General features: G+C 44.2%; 1 protein-coding gene across 1 annotated transcript in view; it reads left to right on the plus strand.

Moving 5' to 3' along the window:
- LOC308105091 (protein ELFN1-like) overlaps nt 1-15,000 on the plus strand; it is a gene marked incomplete at both ends in the record, with an annotated part of 20,612 nt that overhangs the window by 4,327 nt on the left and 1,285 nt on the right. The window contains 8 exons of the mRNA XM_080455723.1: nt 1,122-1,288; nt 2,291-2,438; nt 4,822-5,118; nt 6,262-6,425; nt 7,883-8,093; nt 10,110-10,508; nt 11,702-12,173; nt 13,121-13,293. Coding sequence (XP_080311849.1) covers nt 1,122-1,288; nt 2,291-2,438; nt 4,822-5,118; nt 6,262-6,425; nt 7,883-8,093; nt 10,110-10,508; nt 11,702-12,173; nt 13,121-13,293 — 2,031 coding nt within the window. The remainder of the gene's footprint in view (nt 1-1,121; nt 1,289-2,290; nt 2,439-4,821; nt 5,119-6,261; nt 6,426-7,882; nt 8,094-10,109; nt 10,509-11,701; nt 12,174-13,120; nt 13,294-15,000) is intronic.

Raw genomic sequence — 15,000 nt, forward strand, 5'->3', positions numbered from 1 at the left:
GGCATTTCTTCCTCTGCCTAGTGGGAATGTGCGTGTGAAATTTCACGGAAATCGCAAGCTGCGTTCATGATTTGAGGCCAATCGTGCAAACTTTGGAAGGCAACCTTAAGCAATCAGGATGCAATATGGGAAATCGGACAGATCCGTGTTGATCACATGACATCATAGAGATATTGTTTACTGATTTGTGTGATGTTTGGATAAAATCTGTAGGAGTAATATAAAAAAATGGGTTTTGCACAAATCGGCCTCCCGGTGGCGCTATAACAGGCCCATGGGAGAAATTTGGGGCAGAGTTCTGCTCTGGCATTCAGGGAGTGTGTGTGCATAGTTTCGCTGCGATCAAGCCAACGGTGCCGGAGATTAGGTGTCCACAGAATGACAGGCGGTAAAACATACTCTCGCCATGCCTTTCGGCCTGGTGGAGACATAGGCTTGCAGATTTTATAAATACCAATGAAAAGTATTAACCAATAGCTTGTGACTAAATGATAACTACCCTGGGATCCATTGGAACACAGATTCTTCATTATATTATATGTTTTAGATTCCCTGAATAGTAACTCCAGGAATAGTGACTAATAGTTTTGGATGAACAAGGTTATTTATGAGGTTTCCACCTGACAGACACGATCTACTGGGTCTCAATATGGTTGCTGTCAGGTGGAAACCTCATAACTCCAAAACTGTTACTTTTCAGGATTAAAAAAAGTAGCAGATCTACAAGCTCGAAAAATGTTACGAGTCGCTTTGCGCCACATTTCGAGCTTGTAGATCTGCTACTTTTGATGCCTTTGAGTGATCAAGTAGGGCATTCATTCACGAAAAAACACAAAAAAGTTAGAATATGGAGATTCTGCAAGACAGCAACAAGATACTGTACAGTAGCAGACAGTGTCTCTGTTCTACGCCCTCTCTCTCTCTCTCTCTCTCTCTCTCTCTCTCTCTCTCTCTCTCTCTCTCTCTCTCTCTCTCTCTCTCTCTCTCTCTCTCTCTCTCTCTCTCTCTCTCTCTCTGCTCGTAGGCGGGTTGATGATGACTGGCGCTGGCCAGCTAGCTCGTGGCGACGGCGGGGGATTTGGGATAATCCCCCCCCTCTTGTGTCTCTGTGTCTCCCCCAGGTCCTCCAGATGGGTTTTAACAAGCTCCGGAACGTGACGGAGGGCATGCTGCGAGGCCTGGGCAAGCTGCAGTATCTCTACCTGCAGGCCAACCTCATCGAGACGGTGACGCCAAACACCTTCTGGGAGTGTCCCAACATAGAGAACATAGACCTCTCCATGAACCGGTGTGTGTGCGTGCGTGTGCGTGTGCGTGTGCGTGTGCGTGTGCGTGTGCGTGTGCGTGCGTGCGTGCGTGCGTGTGTGTGCGTGTGTGTGTTTGTTTGTTTGTATTACTATACTTGTGAGGACCGAATGTCCCCACAAGTATAGTAGGATTTGATAAATAGACGTTGTGAGGACCATTTTCCCAGTCCACGCAAGACCAATTTAATGCCTGTTTTATGGTTAAAAAAAGATTTTTAGAGACAGGTTTACCGGAAAAACGCATGGAAATGGGGGCTGGATTGGGCACACCCTGAGGAAACCATCCTCCAACATAACCAGGCAGGCCTTAACATGGAACCCTCAGGGGAAAAGAAAACTAGGAAGACCCAGAAACAGCTGGAAAAGGTCTGTCGAGGCAGAACTCAGGGAAAAAGTAACATCTTGGAAGGAAGCAGAGAAGATCGCCCGACACTGAACTAGCTGGAGGAAATTCATAAATGACCTATGCTCCCCAAAGAGCAAAAAGGTTTAAGTCAAGTTACCGGAAAACATTCAGGTTGGGGTTAGGCTTTGGATTAGATGTTAGGTTTACTGGTTAGAGATGAGAGTTATATATTTACACTTAGTTGAACGCTGGTGTCGTGCACCAAAATTCTTTTTGATCTACAAGCTCACAACGCATCGCAGCACGATGAGAGAGAGAGAGAAATGTAGTGGAATTATTTCTCTTTGAAATGTAGTGGAGTGATAGCCTGGAATTTAAACAACTTTTTTTTCACTCTGCTTCTTAGTCTGGGAGTTTTCCTCATAAAGTTACAATGTATCTAGAGGGCGGACTGCCCCGCCCCCAGCTATTCATTTCAAGGAAAGTTGCTCACTGGTATTTGAAGCAGCCGGAATAGCGCTCTACTTCCGCATTTGGGAGGTACTTCCTTACTGGTACTTCCTTCCTGTCCACCCCTTGGTAACAACCCTCACCATGCTGAGCGGACACCGTGTCTCTCTCTGTTCCCCTCCTCCAGGATCCAGGTGCTGGACGGCAGTCTGTTCTCGGGCCTCAGCAAGCTGACCACATGTGAGCTGTACACCAACCCCTTCAACTGCTCCTGTGAGCTGCTGGGCTTCCTGCGCTGGCTCTCCATCTTCCCCAACCGCACCAACGAGAGGATGGTGAGTGTTGTACCAGTGCTTCTCAAACAAGGACCCCCAGGTTGATATGTATTATTGCCGAGGACCCCCCCCCCCTTCTTCTTTTGTGCCAAGATTTGTGTTTCAAACATTTTTGAGATTTTTCAATTTTCTTCAAAAATAGCGGAAGTACAAGCTCGCAGCGCGGCACGAAGAGCCACCATGTTATACACAGTGGTGAAAAAAGTACTATTTATTTTTTCTCAAGTAAAAGTATCAATTCCACATTGTAGGAATACTGCGTTACAAGTAAAAGTCTGGAATTAAAAATGTACCTGAGTGAAAGCACAAAAGTATTGGTATCAAAATGTACTTAAAGTAGCCTACCCTAAGTAGAAAGTACTCATTATGCAGAATGTCCCGTTTCACAAGTTTTCAAAAAATCTTTTGAAAATAGCAGATCTACAAGCTCACAACGTGTCGCATCGCAACGCATTGTGAGCTTGTAGATCTGCTATTTTGAAATGGCCGAAATGTATTTAGGGCTGAAGTGGTTAATGTATGTTTAGTAATAATAATCCAAATCTACAAAATAACTACAGTAGTAACTAAAGTTGTCAAATAATTGTAGTGAAGTAAAAGTACAATATTTGCCTCTGAGATGTAGTGGAGTAGAAGTAAAAGTATAGAACATTTTAAATACTCCATTAAAGTAAAAAATCCTCAAATTTGTACTTGAGTAAATGTACTTAGTTACTTTCCACCACTGGTTATACAACATGTTATTTTATTACAAGGTGAAGTTGATTGTTGAATCCAACAGCGTCAAAAACAAACACAGTTTTTGTCCTGCATGTCCCCCCAAGCACCAGAGGGCATGAACACAATTAGAACTCCCTAAACTATTTTTTTTCAGTAGGATTTAATCTTTACAAACCAATAGTCAACAGCATTACAGTATAGCCCCCCCCCCCCCCACCCCACCCCCCTGTCATGGGCAGACCGGGCTTGTTTATATACATTACAGGTGGTTTGTGGCCCTTTATCTCCCCCCAACAAAGGACTAACACCTCAGGCTATATTCAGATCAAAGTTTTTTTAGGGTAATATGTCACAATGTGTAATGTGTCACAACAGTGTGTGGGTACGAAGCAAATCGTCTCTGTCGGGTGGAAACCTCATATCTCCAAAACTGTAACTTCAGGATTCAAATTCAAAAGCATCAAAAGTAGCAGATCTACAAGCTCGAAACGCGGCGCGCAGCGACGCGTTTCGAGCTTGTGGATCTGCTACTTTTGATGCTTTTGTGTGACGCTGTATACTATGATCAAGTAGGGCAGTGGTTCTCAACCAGTGGTCCGGGGACCACCAGTGGTCCTTGAGGGGGTTTCCAGGGGGTCCCCAGCCAAATTAATAGTTAGGAACCAAATTGACCCTCATGTGTCTGTAACTCTGAGAGTGCACAAGTGGAACCAAATGGACCCTAACGAGGTTGAAAACCACTGAAGTACATTAATTTACGAAAGAAAACGAGAAAAAGTTAAGAGGATATGGAGATAAGAGGTTTCTGCCCGACAGCAACAAAATGGTATCCAATACTAAGATAACGGCACCCATACAATCATGAAATGACACCTCAGTATTTGACAGTCCAATATGTTTCATCCTAATTTCATCCTAAAATCCTAACCGGTGTAATCGTTATCTCTGTGTTGTGTTGAATGGATTTAGACAGACCCAGGAGACAATCTCCATTTATTCAGACAGAACGACACAAAACGCACGTCTCCAAGTTAATATGGCTCTATAGTGCATGGACTCCTTTCTACAAACAAACCCTGTATAAGTAATTTGTAACTCCAATTCGTATTTTGTTATAGAGAAGATAACAAAAGATACCCACCTCGTTCCAATACGGAAATACACAAGGAAGAGGTGGAGGTGCGGCAGGATATTTATGCAAGGGACAGAAGGAGGGGACTTAAAGGAGGAGTTCACCCCAAAAATTACTTATTTTCTATCAATTGCACACCCCATGAAGCCTTGAATTTATGGATTTATTTTTGTTTCTGTCGCATTCCTAAGCCAACAATTTGATGACCGTCTGTATTTCCGGTAGGAGACACAAAGAATATACTTTGTGTCTCCTACCGGATACATTAGTCGGTAGGAGACGGGAATCAAATTATTAGCTTAGGAATGCAACAAAAACAAAAACAAATCCATGAATTCAAGGCTTCATGGGGTGTGCAATTGATAGAAAATAAGTAATTTTTTGGGTGAACTACTCCTTTAAAGGAGCTGTGACCACTAATGCACGGTATTATTATACATATGGAGAATGGAGTCAGGTAGAAGCACTTATTTGTATATCATTTTGCGTAATTATGTAACCCTTATAATTAACACTGTTTACACTAAACAGGTGTGCGACTCGCCCGCCGGCTTCTCCGGCTACAGCCTGCTGAGCCAGAACCCGCGCATGCCGGCGCACCGCAACGCGCTGCACATGCTCAGCATCGTGTGCACCGACGACGGCAGCAGCGTCACGCCGTACTTTGTGATCGATCGAGGCGTCGGGGGCGGAGACTACACCACGCCGCCGCCGGACTTCGCCTCGCCGTGCGGCCTGGACGACTGCCCGTCCGGAGCCTCGCCGGAGGACCCCGTCAGCCTGAGCCCCATCTTCACCGACACCAACCCGGCCATGAAGCTCAAACAGGTGCTTTTTGATCGATCTATTGCATACATGAGCAACATGGCGGCCCGCTTCACTTAATGCGGCCCGCAGGTTAATATTGGATTACTGATATGTTATTGATTTCAGCTGTTACAATGCCAAACATGCAAACATGACCCGCTTTAATTACTTCAGTCTATATTAGTAGATTAATGACTAGTATTAAAATTCTGTCCAATGTATTCGTATTTAAGTTCATAAAGTATAACTAAATGCATTTGAAATTAAATAAAAATTTTACTTTTCAGGATTCCCATTCAAATATAGCAAAAATACATACTGGATTCCAAGTCAAAAATAGCAGATCTAAAAGCTCAAAACGTGTCGCAGCGCGACCCGTTTTGAGCTTGTAGATTGGCTATTTTTGCTACTTTTGGGTGAATGGCGAAAAAAGTTAAAATACGGAGAGACAGTCTATGCAATGTAGCCCTCTGGAGGGAGTGTGTAAATATAGTGGCCCTCTCCATCATCAAAGTTGCCCACCGCTGATCTATTGATTGATTGAATACTTTATAAGACAGAAATGTAAACAGCAACGAATCGATCGCAGTGTGTTGCGTCGAGATGCGTTGTGAGCTTGTAGATGTAGCTATGTCCATTACTTTAAAGTTTTGGAAATGGTTTGAAAATGTTTCACCCAAAATGACCATGCCCAAAATAAGGGATTGATTATTATTAATGAGGATGATAATGATCTATATCATTGGCACCTTTCATACATAAAATGCAACTCAAGGGTTTTACACAAAAAAATAAAGATCATAAAAACAAGTACACCAAAATAAGAAGGACATATTTTCTAAAAGGAACAGTAAAAACTAATATAATTAGCATAAAACGAAAATATACTCAGTGTAAGAGCAAGGGAACACAAACAAAAGCTATCAAATTAATCATTGAGATAAGCGAGGCAAAAATAAATATGTCTTAAGATCTGCTTATTCAGCCATTCGGGGAATCACTGGCAGAGAGATACAAACTAAAAGCTGCCTCTCCATGTCTCTTAGTACTTACAGATGGGACTGTTAAACGTTCCAACTGTGAGTTATTAATCAATTATTTAAATAGATGATCCATCATTGGTACTTTTTTATACTCATTTCAATGGTTGCACCCCCCTTACAGGTGTTGCACTCGAGCGCTGTGATCACGGTGCAGATCCCGCACCCGTACCGCAAGATGTACATCCTGGTCCTCTACAACAACAGCTTCTTCACCGACATCCAGAACCTGAAGAGCCAGAGGGAGGACATCGAGCTGAAGAACCTCAAGCCACACACCGACTACACGTATGCAACCTTTGTTTGTTTCTTTGTTGATTAAAAACATAACTATGATCAAAACCAATCAAGTACAGGGAATTAAAAACACTATAATCAGTGGTGTAAAGTAACTAAGTACATTTACTCAAGTACTGTAGTTAAGTACAATTTTGAGGTACTTTTACTTTACTGGAGTATTTCCAATTTTCAGTACTTTTACTTCTACGCCACTACGTCTCAGAGGCAAATATGGTACTTTTACTCGACTACAATTATTTGAAAACTTTAGTTACTAGTTACTTTGTAGATTTTGATTATTATTACAAAACATACATTAACCACTTCAGCCCTGTATACATTTCGGCCATTTGAAAATAGCCGATCTACAAGCTCACAATGCGTCGCCCTGCGACGCATTGTGAGCTTGTAGATCTGCTATTTTCAAAAGATTTGTATACATTTGAAAACTTGTGAAATGGGACATTCTACATAATGAGTACTTTTAACTTTTGGTACTTTAAGTTCATTTTGATACCAATACTTTTGTACTTTTACTCAAGTACATTTTGAATTCTGGACTACTTTTCAGTATTGATGCTTTTACTTAAGTACAAAATTGGAGTACTTTTTCCACCACTGACTATAATCAGAAACGATACATAGACACTAGAACAAAGTGTTGCTGCAGTCGGACAGCGACGAAAGGCAACATGATCAAAACAATAAACCAGTCAAAATCTATTAATGTGACCAGTTGTTTTGAATTGAAAACACAAATTGAGTCCTCCATTAAAAAAACATTGCCATCAGTCTCCGTCTCTGTAGTTTTAGATCAGTGGACAGAGAGTTCCAGAGCTCTGCCCCTCTTACTGAGGAGGCAGACTGTCCAAATGACTTCTTTACGCATTGAACCAACCAATGCAATTACCTCGTGTATAGTTGCTCTACTAGAGCTCTGAAGTCTAACAACCAGAAAGTTGTCCAGAAAACAGAGGTGAAACACTTGTATAAACATTTAACCAGTTCTTATTTTTTTCAGGATTTTTTTTTGTATTGATTTTTAAATAAAGAAAATGAAAAATTCCATCTAGGCACCTGTGTGTGTTTACAAAGGCGTTCCGTAGATACAACAAAATGAGAAATCATGTTCACATTTCCATGTCTATCCAACTAAAAGGACACTGACCTCTCAGTAATAATTTGATTTGAATAATTTGACGGCAGCAGTTCCGTTAGGAGACACAAAGAGTCTCCTTTGTGTCTCCTACCGGAACCGCTGCCGGTCATCAAATTATTGGCTTAGGAATGAGACAAAAAACAAATACATCCTTGAATTCAAGTCTCCATGGGGTGACCAATCGAAAAAAAACTATCGATATAAAGTCTTCCCTAAAATGTATTTCTCGGAATACAACAATGGTGCCATCTCATCGGTTTCTGCTCCCTGGATTCTTATTGGCTGTTTGTACATCGATGTTAAACAGGTACTGCGTGGCGTCCATCCGCAACTCGCTGCGCTTCAACCACACCTGCCTGACCATCTCCACGGGGCGGCGGCTGGACCCCGAGAGGCAGCCCAGCGAGTCGTCGGCCACCCACTACATCATGACCATCCTGGGCTGCCTCTTCGGCATGCTCCTCTTCCTCGGCCTGGTGGTCCACTGCCTGAGGAAGAAGAGGATGATGGAGGAGAAGGTACAAAAAGCATTATTCAACCTGTTCTGTTGTATTGATATTCCCCATGTTTTTTTGTCACTATCTTTGTCCATGTCTAACAAAAAACAAACTTTTATCAGTGTATCAGTGGTGTAAAGTAATTAAGTGCATTTACTCAAGTGCTGTACTTAAGTACTTTTACTTTACTGGAGTATTTCCAATTGTCTATACTTTTACTTCTACTCCACTACATCTCAGAGGCAAATAGTGTACTTTTACTCCACTACAATTATATGAAAACTTTAGTTAGTAGTTACTTTGCAGATATAAATTATTACACTATAAAACATACATTAACCACTTTAGCCTTATTTTATACCTCGGCTACCATGGGCTGTTTGAAAATAGCCGATCTACAAGCTCACAACGCGTTGCATCGCGACACGTTGTGAGCTTGTAGATCTGCTATTTTCAAACATGTTAGTACTTTTACTTTTGGTACTTTAAGTACATTTTGATACCAATACTTTTGTACTTTTACTCAAGTAAATTCTGAATTCCGGACTTTTACTTGTAATAGAGTACTTTTACATTGCAGTATTGATACTTTTACTTAAGTAAAACAGTTGAGTACTTTTTCCACCACTGTTCAGTATTACCCGTATTGCCTCCAAGGATCAGCGGACTTCCCACACCAGCACTTTCTGAACAATAAAGCCATCACACGTTTAGCGCTCACAATAGCAAATGACACTGATCATCCCTTACATCGTCACTTCAGACTCATGCCATCTGGAAGAAGATACAGCACTTTTGAAATGGGAAAAAGTTTTGTCCCTTCAGCCATTAAAGGTGACTCTCCACCAAACAGACTACTTCAGACTACTTCAGACTACTTCAGACTACAACAGACTGCAACAGACTGGTAGTCTGTTGGCAAAAGTTGGCATTTAGTTCGGCACAAACTGTCGGCCGCAGCGCACATTGTTGTGCAAATGCGTTAAGACTGGCAGACTGGCCTTTTAGTGTTGCCAGGTCTGCTTAAGCGACTTTGGGCTTGTTTTACTGTAAAGTTGCTTGCAAATATTCATTGCTGGTTGCTTTAGTTTGGGCTCGTTTCTGAAGTGTAGTTGCTTATTTGGGCTTGCTTTCAAGATTATTTTTGAAAATAGCTGATATAATAGGGCTCAAGTGGTGAAACTGGTCGCTTCTTTTGGACTTGTTTTCATAGACCTGGTCACTTGTTTCACTCACAGAATCTGGCAACACTGAAGCCATCTCGGACCAAACCTATACCCCCCCTCACTCCCCCCTCTTCACTACCCCACGGCTCTACCAGTCGGCCCAAAGACTGAACATGCTCGGTTTCTCTGAGTCGGGTCAATAGAGGTCCGAACCGACGGAACAACGCGTTATCCCAAAACCTATACCACTTGTGCAAGGACGCACTGTGATTGGCCAATACGTTTGTGCAAGGACGCGCTGTGATTGGCCTGTAGCCACTTTGAGTGGCAGTTGAGGCAAACACTCTCACCAAAACATGATTTACTATTCTGTCCCTATCGGTACATAACTCGAACACTATGAGTAACGTTCGGCACGGCAACTCACTCGCTTTAACTCACTCGGTGGTGCCTCACGTGGCTCAAGTTCGCTTGAGACAGCGCGCCTACGTCGCGGTCAAAAACTATACAGGCTAAAAAAATTGCCCGCAGTTGTTGTAGGCAGAGGCACTTCCGCGTTGGCCACAGAAGGGGGGCGTGGTTATAGCACAAGTTGGCTTTAGTATGTCGCCGGAACGACGCTATCCGACAACAATTTGTCGGCAGCAGATTCTTTCGAACGCTTTCCAACGCCGAGTCGGCCCAAAATCGGTGCGGTGGAGAGCTGCCTTAAACAAACGCTGATAGGATGTTTTTTTTGTATACTGGGGACTTCATGTATTGCCCTGGTGTAATGTTGTTACAGCATGTGCTATGTTGTTATGTGCTACAGTATATGGTCACGTGTTTTTCTTACAATACAATAAAGATAATAATTAGTATTATTCTTAAGGAGAGGAAGATGAGCCGCATACAGCGCACGCTCATCGAGCTCAAGTACGGCGGCGCCGAGATGGAAGGCGGCGGAGGTGGTGGTGGAGGAGGAGGTGGTGGCGGCGTCTCCTCCTCCCAGAAGCAGATGCTGTCGGGCGGAGGGGAGAGCCTCTCCCGGATGCCCTACCTGCCCCAGGGCGGCGAGATCGACCCATACAAGCTGCAGGAGGTGATCGAGACGCCGGCGCACAAGGCGGCCAAGCTCAACTACATGGAGGTCAGGGGCTCCGGCGGAGCGGGGGAGAGGGAGAGGGAGAGGGAGAGAGAGAGAGAGCGGGAGAGGGAGAGGGAGAGAGAGATGTCGCCCCAGGACAACCCTCAGGGCTCCGTGGCGGAGATCTCCACCATCGCCAAAGAGGTGATTTTTTTCTTTATTTTTGAGTTTAGGAATGTGATTCAGACAGCATCTAAACCAAATGTAACTACCGTATTTATTGGTCATATTTGCACACCCTCAGAGTTATGGGGGTCCGTGGCCTAAGGCAGTGGTTTTCAACCCATTTCATATCAAGGTCCATTATTTATTCGGCATTTGAGCCACGGACCATTTTGATGAGATTTAGCCTCTCAGACCCCAAACTTTGAATATTTTGTTATCGTTGGATAAGATTTTGTCCACAATTCCGTATTGATGTGGTACCATAGGAGAGATAACAGGCAAACGTTGATCAAAATAACAATTCCTTATTGAAGTATTGCAGATGTTTAACCATAATTTAACTGAGCGTGAAATGAAAACAAAAGGACCCATAAGGGTCCATTTGGTTTCATTTTACACACTCTCAAGAGTTAAAGATCTACTTAATAAGGGTCCATTTGGTTACCAACTCTCCGTCATTTAGCCGGGAACCACCTGGAACCCCCTCAAGGACCACTGGTGGTTCCCGGACCACTGGTTGAGAACCACTGTAAACTGGGGGGTCCTTCAAATAAAAAATGTAGGCAAATGCTACATTCATTGCTTAGTATCCTACCAACCCGATCTCCAGAGATTACCGTAACATTGCACGGAACGAGTGCACTTCATTCCGTGGATAGCCTGATCCTACAGTAATTTATTTTGTTTAGAAAGACACCAGGTATCCTTCATGTCTTTGTGGCGCCACACTGTTCTCTTGGCACTCTATACTATTTATGTGATTATTTGACCTTGTTTATTCACCAGGGGGCCACACGTGGTCCCTGGTTTGGCTATTCTGATGGCAGTCCCCTGAACGTTTGTGACGTCTGCAGTACAACTGAAGTCTCTGTCACTGCAGCTGCTGTCCATGGTCCTGAAGTACCTTGTTTATTGACAAATGCTTGTTCACTCTTGCTAAAAGTGTCTGCTAAAAACATCAATCACTGGTTCCCAGCCCTTTCTGGATCAGGGCCCACAGATGGGTGGGCCACGTGCATTTTCAGACCATTTTGATTTCAATGAATAATCAATCGATTGTGTTCTGGCTTGGATCAATGGAACTAAAATAAATAAATAAATGATCTCATCGGGGCCCACTGGTGGGATGAGAGGATCTTGCGCCGGCCTAAATTGTGAATTATAAATTCCAGGTGGACAAGGTCAACCAGATCATCAACAACTGCATCGACGCGCTCAAGTCCGAGTCCACGTCCTTCCAGCAGGGAATGAAGTCCCCGTCGTCGGCGGGCAGCGGCGGCGGCGGCGGGGGCGCCGTGTCCACCGCCGAGCCCCAGCTGGTCCTCCTGTCCGAGCAGGGCGAGAGAGAGAGGGGCGGTGGAGGAGAGAGGGGCGAGAGGGGCGAGAGGGGCGAGCGAGGCGGCGGCGAGTTCCTCTCCCCGGTGTACAAGGGCGGGAGGGGCGGGCGGGGGGAGGAGAGGGGGCGGAGCTACCACCACCACTCGCTGCAGCGCCACCACAGCATGGAGGCCCCGCCCACCTCCAAGCGGCCCAGCACCTCCTCCTCGCCCGGCTCCGCCCGCACCCCGCGCTCCTTCCGCTCCGACGGCGGCTACCGCTCCTCCGAGAGCCGCTACATCGAGAGGACCTCGCCCGGAGAGCGAGGTGTGTATATACGCTCTTCTCGTTGCCTTCTCTTTCAATTGATTGATTGATTGATTGATTGACTGATTGACTGATTGACTGATTGACTGATTGAATGATTGATTGAATACTTAAAAGTCTGGAATTCAAAATTGACTTGAGTAAAAGTACAAAAGCATTGGTATCAAAATGTACTTAAAGTACCAAAGGTTAAAGTACTCATTATGCAGAATGTCCCATTTCACAAGTTTTCAAATGTATAAAAAAGCATCGCGACACATTGTGAGATTGTAGATCGGCTATTTTCAAATGGCCGAAATTGAAATAGGGCTGAAGTGGGTAAAGTATGTTTTGTAATAATAATCCAAATCTAAGTAACTTGTAATTAAAGTTTTCAAAAAATTGTAGTGGAGTAAAAGTATAATATTTGACTCTGAGATGTAGTGGAGTAGAAGTACAGAAAATTGGAAATACTCCAGTAAAGTAAAAGTACCTCAAAATTGTACTGAAGTACAGTACTTGAGTAAATGTACTTAGTTACTTTACACCACTGCTTGTTTCCTATACATTAAATTCATCAGCATACAAAATTAACACAATAACACATGTCATCAATAAATACAAACACTATTACAGTATGTACAAAAGAGATGGGAAAATGTATGCTAGCGACTGGCCAAGATGTGGCTACTATGCAGACATATCTTGGTCACCCGTTCACCATGTTTTGTTTGGTTTTCTTCGACCAAAAATTACTTTCATTGTTTACCTAACATCCTAAAGTTCCAGAATGTTACTTGGGTTGCGTGTTGTTCAGACAGATGGTTCATTGTTTACCTGGTGGACTATTTTCTCTAGACACCACACAGTTCTCGCTGCACTCTATTTGTTGTGATCATTTACCTTGTTTATTGTAAGTCGCTGTGGATAAATGCCTAACTCGTAAATTGTATATTGAGGAGGTGGAGGAGGAGGTGGAGGAGGAGAGTGGGGAGGAGGAGGAGGGGACGCCATCCACACCGTCACCCCGGCGGCTGCCATCCTGCGGGCCGAAGCCCAGAGGATCCGCCAGTACAACGAGCACCGCCACTCCTACCCGGGGTCCCAGCAGCACCTGCAGGACCTGCAGCACCACCCCCAGGTACAGCACGGGTCATATAGGTGGGGTCCGGGGACCCCCAGGGGTCCTTGAGGGAGTTCCAGGGGGTCCCCAGCTAAATGATAGATAGTTAGGAACCAGATTGACCCTTATGGGTCTGTAACTCTGAGAGTGTACAAAATGGAACCAAATGGACCCTAACGGGTCCATTTGGTTCCATTTTGTACACTCTCAGAGTTAAATGAACATTGATTTTGCAATATAAATTGGGGTCCCAGACATAGAAATGCCATTAACTCTCTCAGTGCCACGCCCCGAGATATCCCGAGTTTTTCCCGAGTACCCTCAGTGCCAGCACGAGAAATCCCGAGTTTTTACTTTTGACTGTAGTCGCGCTATTCTGTGTATTTTTCATGATCACTTTCGCTTCCTGACTCCTTCAGACTCAGGAGCCGGATGTAAAAAAAAAAATTCATTTCCGGGTCACGTTGTTTTTCTCCGGTGATTTTCGGCCAGAATAGGGAAAGTCACGGTTTTTCACACGGTATAAAAAGCGAACGGAGAGGTCCACGTCTACTCTCTTTGGTCTGGGTGACGATCAGTCATCGTAGTCGTGTATCGCATCGTAATTTAGCCCGATCAACGTTGTCGAAAATGTCAACATCCGGTTACGACCGGATATGACGTGAGCCTGTTTGGGAGGGGGTGAGTGAGCCAGCGAGGTCATCAATGTGTCGATTTGTTGCTCTCTACTGGTAGAACTGTATTATGGGTTTAAAAACCCAATCAGATCATTTATTTGAATGAAAAATTACAAAATTACAAAAAAAAAAAAAACGCAAATTGCTGGCACTGGGGGAGTACTTTATGAAAATACTCTTGGCACTGAAAGAGTTAAATGGGGGTCCGTATAGCATAATGCATGTCAAACAGGGGGTCCTTGAAATTAAAATGGTTGAAAATCACTGCTAGAGCCGTACAAATCTTCTTTTATGGGGGTCCATGGCATATCTTTTTAAATGGCGATCCGCAGGCTAATGTGTACTTGGTCAATTTGGGGGTCCTTGACATGAAAAAGTTTGAGAAGCGCTGGTTTAGACTGATGCTATAGGTTTTTGGTTTACTCATGATCCAATAGTTCACTGAGGCACTACACTGTCCCTATGCATTTCATGTACTAGATCGTCAGGCCGGCCTTCATATCCAGTCCTATATTAGGATTCCGATCAGAGAAATGGTCACCCTGGCCATTGTGTTGAACACTGCTGTAGCACCCCATAAGTGTTCAATGTAGCTTTTTTATCTAACTGTTTTCATGGCAGACCCCTGAACACTGCAGTGTTTGTGCAGAAGTTTGGTGCGGATTGGAGCGACAGTGTGCCTGTGGCCCCCGGGGGCCCCCGATATGGCCCCATGGGTGCCACTGACGTGGCTCCTGGGGCCCACATGTAGCCCCTGGTGTTACCACTGTCATGGCAGACCCCTGAACAGTGCAGTGTTTGGTGCGGTTTGGTGAAATGGTGCACCCAGGGGGCCGCACATGGTCCCTGGTTTGGCTATAGTCCACGGTCTAGGCAATTTTAATATAGGATGATACTATATAGATCTCTCTCTGAGAGGGAGAGCGAGAGAGAGAGAGAGAGAGAGAGAGAGAGAGAGAGAGAGAGAGAGAGAGAGAGAGAGAGAGACCCTGAACATAGCACAGAGATGTGTGCAGCTGCTGTCCATGGTTCTGAAGTAACTGTAGCT

The sequence above is a fragment of the Gymnoscopelus braueri genome (assembly GCF_963280865.1).
Source record: "Gymnoscopelus braueri genome assembly, chromosome: 2".
In the NCBI taxonomy this organism is placed as follows: domain Eukaryota; kingdom Metazoa; phylum Chordata; class Actinopteri; order Myctophiformes; family Myctophidae; genus Gymnoscopelus; species Gymnoscopelus braueri.